This window comes from Lynx rufus, unplaced genomic scaffold, assembly GCF_022079265.1.
Source record: "Lynx rufus isolate CCGP_SWC_20201006 ecotype Redwood Valley unplaced genomic scaffold, mLynRuf1.p SCAF_8, whole genome shotgun sequence".
Classification (NCBI taxonomy): domain Eukaryota; kingdom Metazoa; phylum Chordata; class Mammalia; order Carnivora; family Felidae; genus Lynx; species Lynx rufus.
The window spans coordinates 8481732-8502923 of NW_025814896.1; the positions used below are offsets into that span (position 1 = coordinate 8481732).

At 46.0% G+C, this 21192-nt stretch overlaps 1 protein-coding gene across 6 annotated transcripts in view; it reads left to right on the forward strand.

Annotated features, from left to right (window-relative positions):
* The window catches only part of BCAS1 (brain enriched myelin associated protein 1), a 90820-nt gene extending 69851 nt beyond the window's left edge, over positions 1 to 20969 (forward strand). For 3 of the 6 annotated variants that reach the window (XM_047069522.1, XM_047069523.1, XM_047069524.1), the window contains 3 exons: positions 7472 to 7537; positions 13263 to 13526; positions 20847 to 20969. In XM_047069522.1, coding sequence (XP_046925478.1) covers positions 7472 to 7537; positions 13263 to 13526; positions 20847 to 20921 — 405 coding nt within the window. In that variant the 3' untranslated portion in view covers positions 20922 to 20969. The remainder of the gene's footprint in view (positions 1 to 7471; positions 7538 to 13262; positions 13527 to 20846) is intronic. The other 3 variants (XM_047069525.1, XM_047069526.1, XM_047069527.1) reach the window with 1 other exon arrangement.
* The last annotated feature ends 223 nt before the right edge of the window (positions 20970 to 21192 follow it).

Genomic DNA, 21192 nt, shown 5'->3' on the forward strand with positions numbered 1-21192 from the left:
TTGTATAAAATGGAAAGAATGTGGGCAGACGTGTTTTGGTGTCTATGAAGTGTCATGTACATGAAATAACTAAACATCCAAGAACTTAAATAATATAATGCGACAAAACCCAACTTGGTTGGAAGACAAAAAACAAAGACCCATGTAAAAGGTCATTGGTTTAATTCTCTTTTAATGAAAAACAAGAATTTCATTATAGTGTGCCCTTATTTTCAGGAGTCTTTGGGAGTTTAATCCTTTGAGAAAGCAACTCTCTGGTTTCACAGGCTCAGCCTGTTAAGAAATTCTTTCTGGTCCACAACACAACACAACACAACACAGCACCACACACCACAACACAAAACCCATGCCAATGGGAGCTGAGGCACGTTAAGGAGAACCCTGTTAGAAATTGTTGACAAGATTCATTTTCTCTTATCAGTGGATTCTCAGAGAGTAGGAAGTATACAGTAAGTAGCAATCAGCTGTATGGCTGGGACTCCATGTACATTCCTCGTCATTTACTCTGCAATTTGGCGCTAAAAATGGGGATCAAGATCTGAGATTTTTTCCACCAATTTTTATGCTATGTCAGGAAAGAAAAGAACATTTGGCCTGTTTCTGGAAACCCATCTACATTACAAATGGGATCCCCAAATAGCTCATCATAACATTGAGAGCGATCCAACTTTCCCATTTCTGGATGGAGTTGAGAGATACCCTCCCCCGCCTCCCCGATAGCAAAGAGCATGATTTTCTCTTCCAAATAACCAACCTGAGACTTCTTTACTTAAAAGACAAGAAAATGCAAGAGATTCCAAATAAGGCATGAAAGACATCTAAACCACTCACTACATCCATTCGAAACAAATCCTTAAATTCTAACGAGGTCTCACATTACTTAAATTCATCCTCCAGAGCTATCCTTTAGAGGTTTCTCGGGGATATTTTCTAGCAATACAACCTGGGTACCTGTGAACTGTTAGGGGAACAAACTGGAAACAAAAGAGTCCTTTCTAATTAATTCTCCCTAGGACAGGGATAGGAGTAGAGGAAGACACATTTTTCCCCAGCAACCCTCAGTGGATTCGTAGCATCAGGTCTTATAACATCCATTGTTCTTAGTATCTACCGTGCATAGAAAGAGTTATGTCTGGAAGCCTGAACATTCTTCCCTTCTATTAATGTTTGAACTCCAAACCTTCAATGATTTGGGGGATTCTTCCTAAAAATTCCAGATATCCTAATGATTTTTTTCTTGCAGTCTGCTTTGTTTTCCTTATAACAATATATTATCATTGTGAATAATTCAAATACACAGAAGACATGGCTTTCCAGCTCACCACATCCCCGTCACTTCCTCTTGTCACACCCAGCCCAGCTCATTTATGTCACTGTCCCTGTCCCTGGGGGTATTTGGGGTTGCATCCCCAATGTAAAGCCACCTCGTTCTTTACAGCAACTTCACTGAATCCCATCGTCTAGATTTATCGTACTCAGATTAACCATTGCTCTCTTGATGGACGCTTGATTTGTTTCCCACTTGTGGGACTTCATTTATGTATTTATTCAGCAAATAATTTTTGAGTACCCCCTACATTCTAGACACCGGGATACAACAGTGACCATAAATAGACGTGGCCCCTGTCCTCATAGAGAATAAGGCCTAATAAGGAAAACGGGTGTTTATTTTAATCCTAGGCCATAGGCAGTGAGCACACACCATGTGTCTCACACACACGATCTAGGTGCTTTGCGGACCTGCATGAACATCCTTGTACACTTACCTTTATGCCTCTGTGTTATTATCCCCACGGCATGCAATCTTGGCTGTTGGCTTCAGCAATCGTTTTCAGGAAACACTTTTAGCTAACGTTTCATGACTTCCAAACGAATCTGAAGTGCGGATTTATGCAGTAAATCCAAACCAAACCCTGCTGTAAGGACTTGAAAATAGAGACAACATCCGACTCATCACTGAGCTTTTTATTTTTTATTTTTTGAGCCAAATAAGCGAATGTGTCAAACTGATTTGCTGCCCCATGGCAATGTGACTCATGGTTGCATATTCCTTTTAAACTAAGCGCGTTGCCCAGTTCACTTCTAAGAGATGTTTTTCTTTCCGGAAATTAACCTCTCGTAAAAATAGAAATGAAGAGAATATCATTTTTCAAATAAGTATACTTCAGGGAAAATAAATAGAGTCACATAAAGTCCTTGCACTGCATTTGACACATGTAGATATATGCCGCTTCACGAAAATCCAATGGGCTCCTACAGATTTTCAAAATACTTGCAAGAAATAGCTAAGACATCTGTCGTGCCCTACATAGGACAAGATCCTTATATGTATTAACTCAACTGTACGTCAAGAGATTGGGTATTTGAAGTGACAATGTATTTTTATAAAGTGAGTGGGTGGAGAACTATATTCATGCGCCCGCAAACCACATAGGCAGATGAAACCATAAAGGTGGTAGATAGAAATACAGAGATAGAGATTTATAATTTGTCAATATTAATAACACCCTGTCCTGGGAAAGTGCTTTTCCTCCTCCAAACCATTATCACACGCTGTTTCATTTAATCCTCCTCCTGTCTCTTTCTTTAGACCATTAGTTTTGTAAGAAGCTCTTTGTTGGAATAATGTTCTCAGGTGCAGAGAAAGACTATGAGCCTTAATATTGGGCAAATGTAAGACCGAAGGGGGAGACAGCCACACAATAATGGTCTTTTGTGGCTTATATTCAATCTATAAATCTAGTAAAGCCTGTTGAAATGTACCCTCTGGAGGAAAAAGGGGATGGTTCGTGATAGTAATTGTAAAACAAAACAAAAACCAAAACCAAAACCAAAAACAGCAGTCTCCTAGCTAAAGTTCTTGATCTCAGATTCTTCCCTGAGTATTGAACTATGAACACGGAGTTTCTCTTCAGGAAAAGGTTCTGAAAGTAGCATTTGTGTGGGCAATTCCTGTCTCCACAGCAGCTGGCATTCCTTCCTACCCTTAAAGGGGATTCTGTGGCCATTTGGCCCTCTCGGTTAATAATAATAATTAATAAGAATGGCTGCTGTTTATGTATCACGTGCAGGCAGCATGGCCGGCACTATGCTAGCACATTGCTTGCGTTATCTCATTCATTAATGTAAAAACTCTGTGCAACACATTCCTGCCCCTCTGTGCTCAGAAGGGCATGAGGACTCAGTGTGTTTTAAGTGATCTGGTCAGGGTCACAGAGCCGGTAAATGGCAGAGCCAGAATTCAAACTCAGGTTTTTGTTCATTCTAAAGCTTACTCTTATATTCATGTTATTGCAGCTTCCTGTGCTCCTGGAAAGTGATTTTCTGTGAGAGTAAAAGGAGGTAGAACAACCATCGCCCCGTTTTTGTGATTCTCCTAGTAGTGTTTCCTGTGGAAACATCTTTCTGTGCTGGGCTTATCTGAAATTACAACAAGGCAAGAGAGGGGAGAATTGATACATGATTTGCATAAAGCTCGGATGTACGTTTTCTGAATATATTTGTCATTAGAATGAGAATTTACCTTGGCCGTGTAATTTTGTCTGATTGTCCAATTCCGTTTCAAGTGAGCATCTTGATAAAACACAAAGGTTGGACGCATAGCCTTTGTTGATTCTGGATATTTCTAGCCGGTGTAGTTCCTTAGATTTGTTCCAATGAGGCAGAGCTAGTAAACAATCTTGCTGATAGACTCACACTAAATTAAAATATCTGCCCAATTCTTTTTTTTTTAATGTTTATTTGTTTTTTGTTTTTTGGTTTTTTTTGAGAGAGAGAGATTGTGAGAGAGACATCAATCATGAATGGGGGAGGGGCAGAGAGAGAGAGGAAGACAGAGAAGCCCAAGCAGGCTCCATACTGTCAGTGAAGAGCCGATGCAGGGCTCGAACTCATGAATGGTGAGATCATGACCTGAACTGAAGTCAAGAGTCAGACGCTTAATCAACTAAGCCACTCAGGCGCCCCATCTTCCCAATTCTTTTAAATCTCAACTTCAGTGGGATTAGAGCTCCATCAAAATACACTTGTGTTCCTTTCAAAAAAAAATGTGAAGTGACCACCAAACATTTCCACTAGAATTTTGACTAAGTAATATATGTTGGAGATGCCTCAAATGTTCCTTAGAGTATCAAGCTATAGGAATGCGTGACACGGTGAAAGAAATAAAAATGACTTTATTACTATGCAAAGCTTGGATGTCACAACCAGATTCCATCTCAACACCGCAGGCTGGATGCCCTAAGGTGCTGTACTTTGGCTCTCATGAATAAAAATAAAGCTCTGGAAGAGAGTTGCTCGGTACTGAACTAGAAAGTATCTGAAATTACTTGGTGGTCTTCAAACTGTTCTTTAAAGTATTAGATAGATAGTCCCTGAAAAAATGTGGGGTTCCTTTCAACAGTAGCTCTATTTTTGACAGCTGGAGAAAATGAGTGTCTGTGGTTATGGTCTTTGGACTACAAAGCCCAAAGTGAACTATTTGAATTGGTCTCTGAAAGAGGACTCAGCAAAGAGGAAAGAAGAGGGATAGAAAGAAAATGAAGGAAGGGAGGGAGGGAGGAAGGAAATTGTTTTTAACTGCTGTTATTGAAAGTACCTCAAATGGACCGAATAAGACCCTTAGTCTAAACTCACCATAGGGTCACCTTTGATTAATACAGCTTTATCTGCCTCAAAATGAGAGAAAACAGAAAAACCATAGAAAAGCTTGAGGTATTCCCTTCTTTTTTTTTTTTTTTTAAGAAACTGAACTTCTTTGCCACGATCTCCCTGACAGCCTGAGGGGCTGTTTTCAGGACGCTTGCCTAGACCCACCGCTGCCAAGAAAGCTTCCTGATTCAATCCAATTTCTCCTCCAAAGGTTAGCAAGGAAACGGATGGAAAGAAAACAGATCAAAACCTTAAGCTGGCAGGGGACCTACCAGATACCAAATTGAAGCCACTGAAGAGAAGTTACGAGTCTCTCTCAGGGAGGAAAGGTGGCACCAGGGCTGTGCCTCCCAATGTCCATTCAGGTTTAGCTTAAAAAGCCACTTTGTGTGTTTGGCTGCCTGTTTTTGCCATTCAGAATTACCTGACCAACTAATGAGTTTGTGACTCCATATTTCAAAGGACGCCAGGGAACGTGTTTGGGCAGGAAGGCTCCTAATGACGGCCTGAATTCTGGAGGCAAAGGAAATCCCAAAGCGGTAAAACCTTTGGATGGGGCGAGGAGGCTGACTGAACTGTTTATAGGGAGAGAAACTGTAAGCAAGAGACTCCATTTCTTTTTCTACATGTTCTCAAGCAAAACTGGCCCTTGTAGAGCAATGGAAAAGACTCAAGAGGAAGAAAAAAAAACCCACTTTCCATCTACAAGGATCTAAAGTTTATGTAGAGGAAAAACAGATCTTTCTTTGCCTTTGGGTTGAACACCTTGGTGAAGCCCATGAGGTAATGTCCCTAAGAAAAGTATCTGGAACTTCCAGATCCCAGGGGTTCAGGCTGAACAAAGATCGCTTCCATTCCTAACCAATTAAAAAGCTTGCATCAAGGTTCTATGCTATGCCAAGCTCTGTAAAGGTTGTTTCTGAGGTAGGAAAGGACCTGGAAATTCCCATTCTGTGTGAAACCACTGATGGTCCTAGTGGAGACTACTGAATCAGAGCAGTACCAAGTAATATTTAAAGATGAGCATGATTGGGGCGCCTGGGTGGCGCAGTCGGTTAAGCGTCCGACTTTAGCCAGGTCACGATCTCGCGGTCTGGGAGTTCGAGCCCCGCGTCGGGCTCTGGGCTGATGGCTCAGAGCCTGGAGCCTGTTTCCGATTCTGTGTCTCCCTCTCTCTCTGCCCCTCCCCCATTCATGCTCTGTCTCTCTCTGTCCCAAAAATAAAAATAAACGCTGAAAAAAAAAAAAATTTAAAGATGAGCATGATTGACCTCTGAGGGTGGGCACGTCCCACAGACCTCCCTATTGGAGACTCGTCAACCCACATCTTATCCAAGCTCCTACCATTTTTCTAAATTGGGGAGCTTCATAGTGGACGCTCGATACATATGGGTTCATTGAATGGTATCTCCTGCCTCAGAGGGGAGGCAGTTAAGAGGGTGGAATAGAGTGATTGCCCGGAGTCACATCCCGACTCCCGAACATGCTAGTTCCGTGACCCATGCTAGTTTCTCTGAGCTTCCATTTTCTTGACTGTAAAACGAGGAAAAGAACACTATTCCTCTATCTTGAGGCTCTGCATGATGAATAAATGAACGAGTGTGGGTTACTGCCTCACTGGAGCGCCTAACCCTTAGTAAGCACTCCAGGAAAAGTTAGCTTTCATAAATAACAATTTTTATTATCTTTACTAATAGAACTACCGTACCCCAGATGACAGAGGCATATAATATTAGTCGATCAAAAAATTATTTGAGTGCCTTTGATGTTGTTAACTGTTCTCTGATGCAGGTGTTACGGATCCTTGCCATCTGCTGGCAGAACAGCTAAGATAGTAACAGTGGGATCTGAAGTCTTCCTGTTTGCCCCCCATTGCTTGACCTGTTTCCTACACCCCCTCCCTCCAGCAGGGGAGGAGGAGATGATTAGCGATGACTTAGTGGTTTAATGTGGGAATGAAACCTGAGTCAAAATTGTTGATAAGAGTGGAGCAGTTCATTACTGGATTTCTTAGGTGCTTTATCGGGCATCGGGCACGGAGAATCACCGAGTCCATAGTTGAACCTGCAGTCCCCAGTATTGGTCGGCGTTTGTCTATACCAGTGAGCTGAAAGCAGTGATGCTCACACTGAGACGTGTCTCACCTGAAGGGCTTGTCAAGTACAGGCGGCTCGGCCCCAGCCCTGAGAGTTTCTGACTCTGTAGATCTGGAGTGGTTCTCAAGAATTGGTACATCTAACAAACTCCCAAGTGATGCTGAAAGCTGTGGTCCCAGGAACGTGCTTTTAGAGCCTTTCGCTGAGAGTCTGTTTTAAGGAGCCAAACCTATGAATTCAGCCCATCCAGCTCTGTCACTGATGCCACAGGCCACAGGGGTCACTAAAATGGAAAAGAGGGTGTTCCACATGCCCCATGTCTCTGCTAGAGGAAAAAACACAAGGAAACATCACCACCTATGTGTTACCAAGAAAAGCCTACCAATGGTTTAATTGTTCATTCATTCAATACATTCAGCCACCTCCTGGTTCCAGCATTAGCACGCTGATCATCATTTATTTATCCCAGAATTCCCTAACCCCAGGGTTTAAGACTTATGTTGTTGTGATTTGGGGAAGCCAACACTTGAATGTAATCGGACTCTGGTTGGAAGCCACATGGAAATCACGCATCTCAGTTGGTCTAGTTGGTCTTCCAAGTGCAGAAGTTGACGCTGCATCTCAATAATGAATGACCGAGGTCAGCCATTCCAGAACTCCCCTTGCATTGTCCATGTTGCTGTGCTTGTAGTAGCTGAAAGGCCGTTGTCTGTTTGTTATTTTAGTCAGTGAAAGGGGATGAAGGGATCACCCACTCAGAAGAAATAAATGGGAAAGACTCCAGCTGTCAAGTAAGTGACCTGTCAACTCTGTTCGGTGGTGGGGTTAGCCTGCATGCTCTTCTTTCTAGCCTAGTTCCCAGTGCAATTCTCAACCACAAGACGGCTCATTTACCGACTCTAGGTTGAGCGCTTGCTGTACATGAGGCACTCTCTTGGGCTCTACAGACACATGCATGAACAGGCTAGAGTTTTCAGCTATTTCTTATTTAACACTTACTTTTCCAACTCTTCTCCACAGAGCAAACCCCTTCCCATCCTTCAAGTCTTGGCCTGAATGTCCCCTCCTCAAAGAGATGTCCTATTTCCATCCATCATTGTTGTGTCTTGTTCTTTTACTTCGTGGAATTTATGACACATTGTAGTAAGTCATCTGTCTATTCATTATCTGTCTCCTCTACCCCTTTCTTTCTGTGTCTGGAGCAAGGGAGGGGCCTCTTCTATTTTTCCATCGCACTGCATGGTGCCTGGCATATGGTAGGAGCTATTTCTTTGAAAAACGAGTGAAGAAACATGGGATCGTGTGGTTTTTTCCATTATTTTCTCCACTCTAGAGAAACACAGCTAAGACATTTTTATAACTCCACATATTCATTTCTTTAAATTGGGGTCATCTCATGCTCCATACCCTATTTTATAACCTGCACTCTTTCTTAACTTAAAAACACACCTCCACATGGGGAGCCTGGGTGGCGCAGTCGGTTAAGTGTCCAACTTCAGCCAGGTCACGATCTCGCGGTCCGTGAGTTCGAGCCCCGCGTCGGGCTCTGGGCTGATGGCTCAGAGCCTGGAGCCTGTTTCGGATTCTGTGTCTCCCTCTCTCTCTGCCCCTCCCCCGTTCATGCTCTGTCTCTCTCTGTCGAAAATAAATAAACGTTGAAAAAAAAAATTAAAAAAAAAAACACACCTCCACAAAAACCTCAACAAGTATTCTTCAACTAATTTTTGCAACACAGAGAACTGGTTAAGAGCAGAGCTGCTAGCTCAGATTGCCTGCGTTTGAACCCTGGCTTTGCTATCTTTTACCTGTGTGACTGAAAACAAATTACCAAATGTCTCCGTGCCTCAGTTTCCTCACCTATATCACGGAGCCAGGAAAAGCACTGCCTCACGGCACTGTCACACTTAGATGAGTCAGTGCACGTAAAGCACCTGGAAGTCCCAGCACGGAGGACGCGATGAATGCTAGTGGCCGTGCGAATCAGCACGGGCTGCCATGCCAACTGTCATAGATGGAGTGGTTTAACAACGGAAATTTGTTTTCTCACAGTTTTGGAGACTGGAATATCCAAGATCAGGATGCCAGCAATGGTTTGGTTCCTGGTGAGGAGAGCTCCTTCCTGGCTTTCTGACAGCCGCCTTCTCACTATGTCCTCACAGGGTGGCTTTTATAGGGACACTAATCCTATTGATCAGGACCCCATCCTTCTGACCCCAGTTAACCTTAATTACTTTCTTACTCCACATACTTTCACGCTGGGGGTTAGGGCTTCAGTCTAGGGAGCCATAGCAGTTGCTATTGTTTTGTTACTGTTACCTATTATGCCGCTGATAAGAAATTACCACCCTACAGTATTTGTTCTTATCACACACGCAAATGGACAGCAGTAACTACCATTCATTATATTTCCATGACCATAATACTTGGATTATCCTATATATTCCAACAGGGAATATATTGCTTTTTGCTGCATTCAAATTATCTCTGTTTTTCTTTTTCAACTTCCTGCTGTGCTTGTCCCCAAACGTGTTCTCCGGACCACTGGGAACCAAAACTCCTCGAGTTAACTATCTTGGAAACACGATACATGTACTTTATTCCATATGAAAGTTTTAAACATAATTGTACATTTTTGTCTAGAATGTGAACGTGAAACAGTTATGCCGATCGTCTTGGATGCAGACTTGAGGAGACGGATGTGTGATCGTTGAGAGAATGATAAATGCTTTGTTTAATTTGGGGGATGGGAATAGACATTCTCTGTTCCCTTCAGAATTGCCCTCTCAGAGTTATGAAAAGTCTCGGGTGATGATTCTAGGAAAAGGAGCCCAAGGCAACTCCCAGTTCAGGTGTGCCTCAGGGTCTGAATCAAACGGGATGTTCCCATGACCTTGTCCCCCAACTTCCAGCCAGCGTCACTCAGTTCTACAAGAGGATACACTCAAGATGATTCAGATGAGAATAATTTGTGTGATAAATCCTGAGACAGAGTCAAATCCCAAGCAAAGATTTTAAATCATCTACATTCAATGACGAAGCATCATCGCACAGTTTAGATTCTTAGCTTACTCTGAATGTAAGGAACCAGCCATCTGTTATTTCCAGGAGTTAGTGTCTAAGCCATTAAAAAGAACATTTAAGCCCTAATAGCAGTGGCGTAATTATGCGGTAAATGGACCTGATCCACTGAAAGCGCCCCTCCTGAAAAAAAATCAATGTCCCGTGAAAGCTATTGACTTGCGGGCACTTCTCACTCCCCAATGATTTGCTGAGGGAAATAGTGTAGAAAAATCTGGAAGGCAAGTTGCCGGCCATCCATTCAACCCTTTTTGGTGGAGACTTACTATGTGTCAGACGAGGTGCTGGGGATAAAGCCATGGAGGACAGAAGAGTGTTGTTCTCCAGAGCTCCCCTTCCAGCAGAGGGAGGCAGACGGAACGTTCTCAAGTGAGCCAAGAACCCCCAAGATTAATGCAAGCATGAAGGAAACACAGCCGTGTTTTGCAAGAGAGGGGTAGATTGTCTAAACAGGGGCCACCGCCCCAGGGAGGTGACATCTGAGCTGAGACTTGACGGGAAAGAAGTGGCTGTCACGTCAAGCCCCGCAAACGTCCTGAGCAGGAATTACAGCAAACGTGAGGCCCCGTTTTGAGAATAAGCTTGTTCACGGAAGAAGAGGCGACCGTGTGGTCGGAGCAGAAGGAACAGAGGAAAAAGGGATTAGAGACGAGGTTGGGGAGGCACAGGGACACTCCATTCAACAAGTATTTGCCGAGTCCCTTGTCTGCCCCCGGCTCTCGGACCCACACGGAAAGAATCTGTCAGGAAGGATCACCGTGGACAACGTTGGGTTGGGATGACGGACTCTTCTCAGTCGGCCTGGGTACGCACCATGAGGTACGATGAGGCCACCATGAGGTACGATGTCTTCTGTGACTGCCCCACAGATGAGGAAGCTGAGAGACCCAACAATTCATTCCAGGTCACCCAGCAAGGGTGTGAAGGGACCCAGAGCCCACCGTGTGCTTTCGGCTGCAGACGCTAAGCCCTTAGCCAATAAGTGGATCTTAAACCTTCTATACGACAAAAACTGGCAACGCGGTGTGCAAGTGGCTTGTGGCCTTTCTGAAGAGCATCACGGTGGGCGTTTCTGTCTCCTTGTGCAAGGGTACCTGCTCTCAGGGCTTTGTTGCCCTTGGACATCTGCGTCTTGACTTTTGCTACGACTTTGGCACATGGGTTCTGACGGAATCGCTCAGCATCTTTGGGGTGCCCTGGGTGTTTCCTTTCTCCAAGGAATCCTGCCCTCCACGGGGCTGCGACCTACGGAGCCTTTGGGGACGGGGCAATCTTCTCTCTTCTTGCTTATTTCTCAGGGCTACACTTGATACTGAGGGGGAACTTTGTCCGAGAACTTTTTAACGGAGGGACAATATGTAACTTTTACAAATCATAAGTTGTGAGCGTGTATTCCGTGTGTCCCATGCGGCCCCCGGGGGTGCTGGGGCTGTGGTTTTCTGTGAGCAGGGCTTTAAAACTTCTTTTAAATAATTTATTTATTTTTAAAATTTACATCCAAGTTAGTTAGCATGTAGTGCAACAATGATTTCAGGAGTAGATTCCTTAGTGCCCCTGACCCATTTGGCCCATCCGCCCCACACCCCCTCCAGGAACCCTCTGTTGGTTCTCCATATTTATGAGTCTCTTCTGTTTTGTCCCCCTCCCTGCTTTTATAGTATTTTTGTTTCCCTTCCCTTAGGTTCATCTGTTTTGTCTCTTGAAGTCCTCATATGAGTGAAGTCATAGGATTTTTGTCTTTCTCTGACTAATTTCACTTAGCATAATACCCTCCAGTTCCATCCACATAGTTGCCAATGGCAAGATTTCCTTCTTTTTGATGGCCGAGTAATACTCCATTGTATAAAAATCCCACATTGTCTTTGTCCATTCACCCATCGATGGACATTTGGGCTCTTTCCATACTTTGGCTACTGTTGATGTTGCTGCTATAAACATGGGGGTTCATGTGTCCCTTGGAAACGACACCCCTGTATCCCAAAGATAAATGCCTAGTAGTGCAATTGCTGAGTCGTAGGGTAGTTCTATTTTTAATTTTTTGATGACCCCCCCATTCTGTTTTCCAGAGTGGCTGCACCAGTTTGCATTCCCAGGGCCTTAAAGCTTTGAAGTCAGTATCTTAAACTTGACATATTTTGCATTTAAAACAATTCCTTTTCAAGTTTCCATGTGAAAAACAGAAGATTTCACAGCACTAGGGCCACAATCCTGTAGAGCATCTGGCTGGGTCGGAACAGCCATTGCCCCTTTAAACAGGGCATGTGATAAGTCGCCACAATCCCCTCCAACTCCAGTTTTCTCCCCAACATCAAAGCCGGCGTTGCTCGAACTGGTGTTTTTCTTACGCTAGAAAAACAGTTCTTACGTCGCTTTCCCAACGGGGGTGTAAAGTCTCCATGTGATTATTCTTACCCCAGGCCTCTGGCATGTTTTTATTTTATCTGCGTGGCCCCCAACTATGGGAAAAAGGCTTCTACTTCACAGATATTTTGTTATCTGTAATTTACCTAGCATTTGCTAGAATTTTGGATTTTACAGCTTCCTCGCTCGGAATTATAAGGAACCAAGCAGGATTGCACAAATGTCGCCGTAGCATGAAAGCAAAACACTCCTCTTCTTTCACCACTGTTTTATAAGTGAAAGCACACTTTCACACCAGAAACCACGGTAGACGTAACCAGGAAACAAAGACTAGGCATCACCCAGAAAAGAGTTGTCAGTGGAAGAAACGCTCTCAAATCTGGCTTAAGCTCAAAAGGGCTTCAGGAACAGCTGGATCCAGGGACATGTGTGATACCATCAGCTTATAGACTCCTTCTCCCTCCCTCCCTCTCTCTCTCTCTCTCTCTCTCCATCTCTCAACTCTGCTTTCCTATTGGCTTCCTTTTCAAGCAGATTTTTTTCCCTAGAGATGGTGCTGGTCCTGGAAGCTACCCCTTCAAACCCAATGGAAAGAGGGCAGACCTCTCTCTTGATTGATTTAGCAAAGCTCTGAGATTGGCTCAGTTTCCAATCTGTGTTCAGCCATTCTGAACCAATCGCAGCAGCCCAATCACGTGCAAGGCTCTGATATTGCCAGGCCCCAGCCACAGGGGTGGAATAAGTTTGTCTGACATGAAAGAGAGGAAAGGGAATCCTGGTTCCCCAGGGAAAACGCAAGTTGTAGTCCCAGGAGAGGGAGGAAAGAATACTGGCTGGGAAAGCATAAATTAGTGAGTGAATTATTAGGTAAACAAATAAATATCCCCTACTGTGACCTTGAACCATAATGAGGATTCCCACATTTTTTCTTAATTTTTTTTCCCATCTCGTCCAGGATGCATGAAAACGTAGACACCCTCCAACACTTGAACACCTCTGTTTTGACACGTTTATTCACCTGCTATGGAGACTTGTCTTGCAGCTACTAAATATGCGTTTTGTTTGAACTTGCTGCAGACATCGGACTCCGCGGAGAAGGTCATCATGCCCCAGGAGCCGGAGCCGGCAGGGGCGGGCCAGAAGGGCAAGGAGGGTTCCTCCAAAGACAAGAAGGTGGCGGCTGAGGGGAACAAGCAGAAAAGCAACAAGCAGGACGCCAAAGAACCCGCCCAGTGTGTGGAGCCGGCCGTGGTGGAGGTGAACTCACTGCAGAACGGGGACAAGTCCCAGAAGAGACCGGAGAAGCGGCGACAGTCCCTCGGCGGCTTCTTTAAGGGCCTGGTAGGTGGATTGTGCGACTCTTATTTCTGGGATCTTGGGCCGGAAGTGTGGTGCCCGCCTTCAAGGAGGGACTGGCTTGGACATTGGTCCCACAATACTGACGGAGCACCTTCTATGTGCCAGGTGCTGTGCTAGGCACGCAGAGCGAGGTGGACACAGACATCACCCACCTGCAGGGTGTGGATCGGTGGGGGCAGGGGTACTGAGTGCGGGGAGAGCCAGGAGGTGAAGGGAACCTGAGTATGAGGATGTGGCCCTGCCCTGGGGTTGAAAGGAGTGTCGGGGAAGGCTTCTCAGAAGAGGTGAGCTCTAAGGTGGGGCCTCAAATTAGCCTGTGCAGGAGGAGGCAAGGGGAGGTCTGAAGGCCCAGTGCGTTCCTGCCTATGGCACAGCAGGTGCGTGGGGGTGCTGGAGAGACAGCACAGAAGTGAAGTTCAGTCTGGCTGGAAGAGAGCATAGGAGGCAGGCACGGGTGGTGATAAGGAGCACCAGGGTTGGTCTGTGGCCAAAGGGAGACCCGAAGTGTTTAAACCAGGAAACTGCTGTGAGCCCGATCTTGGGTGTTGGGGATACACAGGCGACTAAAAATTAGCTCCTTCCTTCCAGAGAGGCCTACACAGGGGTGAGCAGAGGCCAGACATTCAATAATCGATGAACCTTTGGGTTATTTGTGTCTATTCGGTTCTTCTCTGTCTCCTGCTCGAGACTGTTAGCCTTGGGAGGGCAGTGGCCATACTGTCACGGGCAGACGTGCTGTCCTCCGCAGCGTGGTGGATAGAGCATAATAGACACCCTGTAAGTGTTTGTTGAACAGATGAAGGCGTAGATGAAGTGAAATACGACGCTGGTAAATGTTTTATTATATAAGTCCTGGCAAACAAGGAGAGTCTAAAGGTCATTAATCAAATGATAAGCGCGGTAATCAAGCATCCATTCGCAGAAGCCACAGCGGAGTCATACCTAGACCCTGTGGGAATGTGGCTGGAGCCCATAGAGGAGGGCACGGAAATAACATTGAGAGTAGCCATGGGGCCGGGGTTCACTGGGGTAACCTTCATGTCGTGATAGAGCTGGGGGTAGGGACATGGTCAAGACATGCCCAAGACCAACTGATCGCTCCTGATTGCCCTGGTCCCTGAATATCTGTAGGTATTGATGACTTCCGACAGATGGTAGCTGGAGAGTCCGATGGTTCCCCTGGGCCCAGCTTTGGTCTCCAAATATCATCTGTGGGAAGCCTGTTAGAAATGCAGCGTCTTGGGCCCCAAGTTTAAAGTCTTAAGATAAATGCCATCACATTTCCATCTGGTCTCAGTGTGTGTATAGAACCTCAATGTGAGGCAATGCCGGAAGTCAAGCTCTGGGGCTGTTTGGAAAAGGGAAGCCTGGCCCAGAGTCCCTCCGTCACCCCCAAGCCTCCAGTGAGAGCTCTTCTCCAGTTCTTAAGAGGTGAAGGAGACCAACCACCAAAGGAGGGGGTGTCTGAAAGATTGATCGTGCTTTGGGTGGTTTTGCTGGAAAATTTGTCTCCATTCTCAGCTCTCGCTCCTTGGAGAGGAGTGTAAACCCTAATCGCACTTTTCTAGACATTTCCAAACCGACTACTACTTCTGCCCAAAGTTCTGGTTGAACCATTCCCTGCCAAACCACAGCGCACAGGGCGACATAGGGCATGGGGAGGGTGCTGTTCTAGAAAGGTTCTGAGCTCACGGGCCCAGTCTTTCTTGTTGGTTTTGGTTGGTTTTTTTTGGGGGGGGCTTCTTTTCTTTCTTTTTTCTTTGTTTTGGTCGGAGGCTCATGGGGGTGTTCTCTGCATATCCCCTTACCCATGACACCTCTGGACCTGACAGGATGGCTCTCGTCCAATGGTTCTGAATCAGTGATTTTATTTGCGGGGGACACTGGGCAACGTCAGAGACCATTTTGCTCGTCACAACCAGGAGTCAGTGCTATTGGGATGTTGTGGGCAGAGACCAGGGACCTTGCTAAATGTCCCATAGTGCACAGAACAGCCCTCCATGACAAAGAGGTATCCAGCCCAAAGTGCCAATGGTGCCACGTAGGACAGTAGAAAGGACAGAACGGTGCCGAGGAGTCTGTGCCGTGAAGACAGGCAGCTTCACTTACTCGAGTCCTAGACCTACCACTTCCTACCTAGCTGTGTGACCTTGGGCTAATCACTTAACCCCTCAGAGCCTCCGGTGTCCCTTAAGCAAAACTGAGGTGATGATCACAGCTACCATTTGAGGGTTCCCATGAGAATCAAATGCATATATGCCCTACGGGGGGCGCCTGGGTGGCTCAGTCAGTCCCACTCTCTATCTCGGCTCAGGTCATGGTCTCACAGTTGGTGGGTTTGAGCCCCGTGTTGGGCTCTGTGCTGACTGTGTGGAGCCTGCTTGGGATCCTCTCTCTCCCTCTGTCTCTGGCCCACCCCCGCTCGTGCACTCTGTCTCTCTCAATAAATAAATAAACGTAAATACACACACAGACGCACACACACACATGCACACGCACGTGCACGCACCCTACCAGATCCAGCACCTGGCACGAAGCAGGAGTTCTGTAGTAGACGCCCTCATCTCCCGGGCAAGTTTTATGGGACCTTCCGTGTGGACTGGAGCTCAACCCCCAGCAAAGTGGGGACACCAGCCCACGTGGCTCTCACCTTAAACCCCCCACAGGACTCCTTTCCCTGCATTCCCTTCTCCCTCCGTTCACTGCCGCCTCTCTCTCTCCCTCCCCAAGACCATCCGCCCCAGTCAGTTCCCCAAGTTCACCGCCAGCCAATCCCTGCTCGCTCTGTGCCCTCCCAGCGAGGTGGTCTCTGCTCGGCGCCTTCCTTCCCCCTCCTCCAGCATGCTGCCTGAATTCTAACAGGGAACAGCCTCCTGAGCAGTTCATGCGACGTCTGAAAAGAACTGGAAGGAAGCCTTTAGGACTCGGCAGGTGCAGCTGTTTGCAAGCATTTGGTTTTTGAGCAGAGGGACTTCGTTCACAAAGAAACTGAGAACCTTCACGCGTGTGCATGTGGGTATATACACACATACGTGTGGACATAGAAACACATCTACTTGACCGACACGGAGCCCCGATTGCAGGGGGAGTGGGCTCCCCACGCCGTCTTGCCCAAGAACCCCCTAGCTGGTGGCCCCCCCATCTCTCCCCCTGTGGGAGCCCCTGAGACACCTTTATGTAGCGCTAGAAGATTTTGTGCCGTCCCATCTGCACGTTTTACAGAGGAGGCGGTGGGGATTGGAAAGAAGGCAAGGCCTGCTCTTCGTTCCCCAGGGGCCCCTACCTGTCATCGTTGCCCATCTCCACTGGGCACAGGCTCAACTGAGGCTTGTGACAATTAGCTCAGTTACTCCGCCCAGGGCTTGGAAAGAGCAGTGGTGCACGGGATGGAGCCTGGACGACAGGTGATCTGAGGTCCGGATTCCAAGTCCAGGTGGCCAGTCCGTTGCTACATAAGCTGTAGGACTGGTTACTAATCACTGCCCCCCTCACCAGGCTGGTGAGAGGGACCCGGTGGCAGTGGATTTGGTTCAGCTGGTTGTAAACCGTGAAGTACCGTCCTGATACAGCAGGCAGGACAAAGGTGGCCTCCAGGGGCTCTGATCGCCAAAGTCCATGCCTGAGGCGGCCAGAGGGGGAACGTATGTGAGCGAAGAGACCTGGGAGGGGTCTGTGGCAACTGGAAAAGCAGGTGCCCCATCTAAAAGGGGGCACCGCCACTCGGTCCCAGTCATTTATCGCCTTGCAGGTTTATGGGTCCAACATGGCAGGTCTTCTCGCTTTTCAAGAGAGAAGAACAAAAGTGCGGATTGTAATGTGAAACATTTCATTTTTATTTTTTTTTAATGTTTTTTACTTAGTTTTTGAGCGAGAGAGAACACTAGTTGGGGAAGGGCAGAGAGAGGGGGAGACAGAGGATCTGAAGTGGGCTCTGTGCTGAGAGCAGAGAGTCCGACGTGGGGCTCAGACTCACAAACCAGGAGATCATGACCTGAGCCAAAGTCAGACGGGCCACCGACCGAGCCACCCGGGTGCTCCAAGGCATTAATTTCTAAATGTCAGCATTTAACTTAAAACCTAAAAGAAGAAAATCTGTTTGTCATAACCCATTTACAAGCCAAGCTCAGCTCAAGACAGCCACTTAGCGAGCTGAGTTTGATAGACTCAGCCCATCAAGACCCTCAGCACTGGGGCGCCCGGGGGGCTCAGTTGGTTAAGCATCTGACTCTTGATTTTGGCTCCGGTCATGATCTCACAGTTCATGAGTTTGAGCCCCACACCGGGCTCTGCACTGACAGCACGGATCCCGCTTGGGATTCTCTGTCTCCCTCTCTCTCTCTGTCCCTCCTCTGCACGTGCTCCCTCTCTCTCTCTCAAAATAAATAAACTTTAAAAAAATCTAATAAAAAAATGTAAAAAGACCCTCAGTACCTGAAGGAATAGGACCTCTGGAGGCTAAGGTTGAGTGTCGGGGGGAGGCCTGTGTGAACCAGGACAGACAGCAGCACAACGGAGGGCATGCTGGGTGACGTGGGGACAGAAGGGATCATTTTCCCCAGGGGCAGCCTAAGTCCAGCCCTCGAGAAGCTCGTCCCTGGATTTGCACCCAGCTCTACCACTCAGTGGCCGCGTGACCTTGGACAAGTCGCCTTCCTGAGTTTCAGGTGCCTTATCAACGGGCCGATTCGGTCACAGAGTTAGCCCGAATGAAATGAGATCAGATATGGCAACCTTAGAACCATCCCTGGCATGTTGTAATTTGTCAGGGGGGAACAGCGATTTTTATTCTTACGATGATTATTATGATTCTTCTTCAGTCAGCCCCTCCCTAGGCTGTAAAGATGCAGGTGAGTGAGATGCCACCAAGTGTCCGGCAACTTTGTGACTTAGGTGTTCACGGTGCAAGCCAGACGGACTGGCTGGGAGCCACCTAGAGCGCAGGACACGAGCTCAGGACTCGGGCACATGGGACACAGAGCTCGGGTCCACCACTTCCTGGTGGAAAACGAGTGACTTGAGCTCACTGAGCTCTCTCCTTTGAGTTGATGGTGACAGTGATGATGGGGTCAGCTCCAGAGGATGCTGGGAGGACCAGGATGAGACAACAGGCTCACAGACAAGGGATTGATCAGAGGTCAGGAACCTGAGAGGGACGGAACCGTCCTCGAGCTTTGAGTCCCAACTTTCACTACTCCGTGTTGGCCTCTCCTCTTCGTCTTCCCAGACGGACACGATGTATTGCACAGAGTAGGTGATCCATACGTGCTGTTCCGTGAATGAACGAATCCAACAAAAAGCAATCACAGTAACTCTTTTATAGCACCTACTGCGCGACCGCACTTCACATACGCTCACATCTGCTCTGCACGGCCTCCCTGCGAAGCCCCGCTGGTAAAATTGAGGTGCACGGAGTTAAGACAACCTGACCAAAGTCAAGCAGCCAGAAGTGGCCGATCTGGAATTCAAAACCCAGCGATCTGATTCCAGCGGTAAACTGCACTACATTGCATTCTACTCTACAGAACATGCTTTCCACTGTACGACTCTGTATTACACTATGCAACATATGCCGCAGTACGTTGTACTGTATACGCACCATATACGCACCCTGTGTACATCTTATCTGTTGTACTATACTAAGCCATGCTATATTACTAAGCCATGCTATATTCACTATACCATTACACTATTGTCCTACACTGTGTGTTGTACTATCTTATCCTATACTGTGTATGCTCCGCTATACTACATTATACGACATGATACTATGTGTATTACTAGGCTATATACATATATAAATATGCTTTGTAATAGCATATTATACTATTCTACCCAATATTATACTATACTGTAGTATATATGCTATTGCATACTACACTGTGCTACATACACTATACCATACTATATTTATTGTATTATATTACCCTATATATATTATCTGTATTATATAATATATACTATACTATTTATACGATGCTATACTATAATATGCCATGCTACATTTAATACACTAGATTTCATTATATGTATACTATACAATATACATCATCCTATATTATGGCATCCTATATTACATAATACTAGCCTGTACTATGTATATATACTATACTATATATACCTTATTATACTATATATTACACTATACTATACAACTATATATACTTTGCTATATCACACTATCTCATATATATATATGTAGATACACACACACACACACACACACTTTACTGAAATATATATACTATCCTATATTATACTATCACTAGCCTATACTACATATACTGTAAAACAGGACCAACAATAAAATACCCCTTATATATGCAGCAACATGGATGAATCGCAAATCCATTATGCTATATGACAGAATCTGGACTCAAAGGCTATCTACTCTGATTCTGTTGATATGATGTCCTGGAAAAGCAAAATTCTAGGGATGGAGACAGATCAGTGGTTGCCGGGGTCTGGGGGTTGGGGCAAGGGGTTGACTCCAAAGAGACTCAAAGGGGATCTGGGGAGTGGGTTGCACTACGCTATATCTTGATTTTGGTGGTGGTGACATGACTATTTGGGTTGGTGGAGGCTCACAGAACTGTACACAAAGAGGTTGATTTTATTGTATATACATTATACCGGGCAGAAAAGGTAAAATAATAATAATAGCAATAGTAATAATGATACTTGACTCAGAGTTTATTCCATTCAGGTGGAGGAGACAGATATCAGGGCATAGATGATAAGATCATTTCAGATGGTGATTATGTTTCGTAAAAAGTTAAGCAGGGCAACGTGTTTCACAAGTGATCGGACGGGGTAACTAAAGCAAGACACAACTGTGAAGCGTTCTTCACAGCGCAGGTAGTGTTCTAAGTACTTCACAGGAACGAACTCACTTTATCTTGGAGCAACCCTCTGAGACATTGTATTGTCCCCATTTTAAAGATGGAGAAGCTGAGTTTACAGAGGTAGATAAGGGGAGCCTGTCTGGCTTAGGCGGGAGAGAACACAACTCTTGATCTCGAGGTGGTGAACTCGAGCCCCACTGGGTACAGAGATTACTTAAATAACTAAGTGAAAAAAAAAAAGAGTTAAGTAATCTCTCCAAGATTTCGCAATGCTAGAAAGACTATGACTGGGCATTGCGCTGCAACATCTGACTGGTGGCCATTCTTTTATCCACCACTCATGAAAAAAGTGCATTTGTTTAGCTCAACACCTGGCACAGAGTAAGCGCTAAATAGATGGCAGTCGTTGCCCTTGGTTCAGCCTTTCATTAGGGTGCAACTTCTTTCTATTTTTCTCCAGGGACCAAAGCGGATGTTGGACGCCCAAGTGCAGACAGACCCTGTATCCATCGGACCAGCTGGTAAAACCAAGTAAACAAATTACTACAGTTCCCACCAAGTTGTCCTGCACCAAGATGTCTTCTCCCTACTCTGTTTCCTCCCCCAGCCCACTCCATGTACATAGTCTTCTTCTCGTGGCCATCAAATGAAATTCTGCCTACAAATTAAGCCTGAGCTGTTGTATATTGAGGTGTATTATTTACGTCTCGGGTCCAATCTTTTCCGGTAAATGACCGTAAAGATGGCTTAGCAGGTTAACCGGTTAGGTCAGAAGAGTTGAAGGTTGCCAAGCAGAGAGCGGAGGG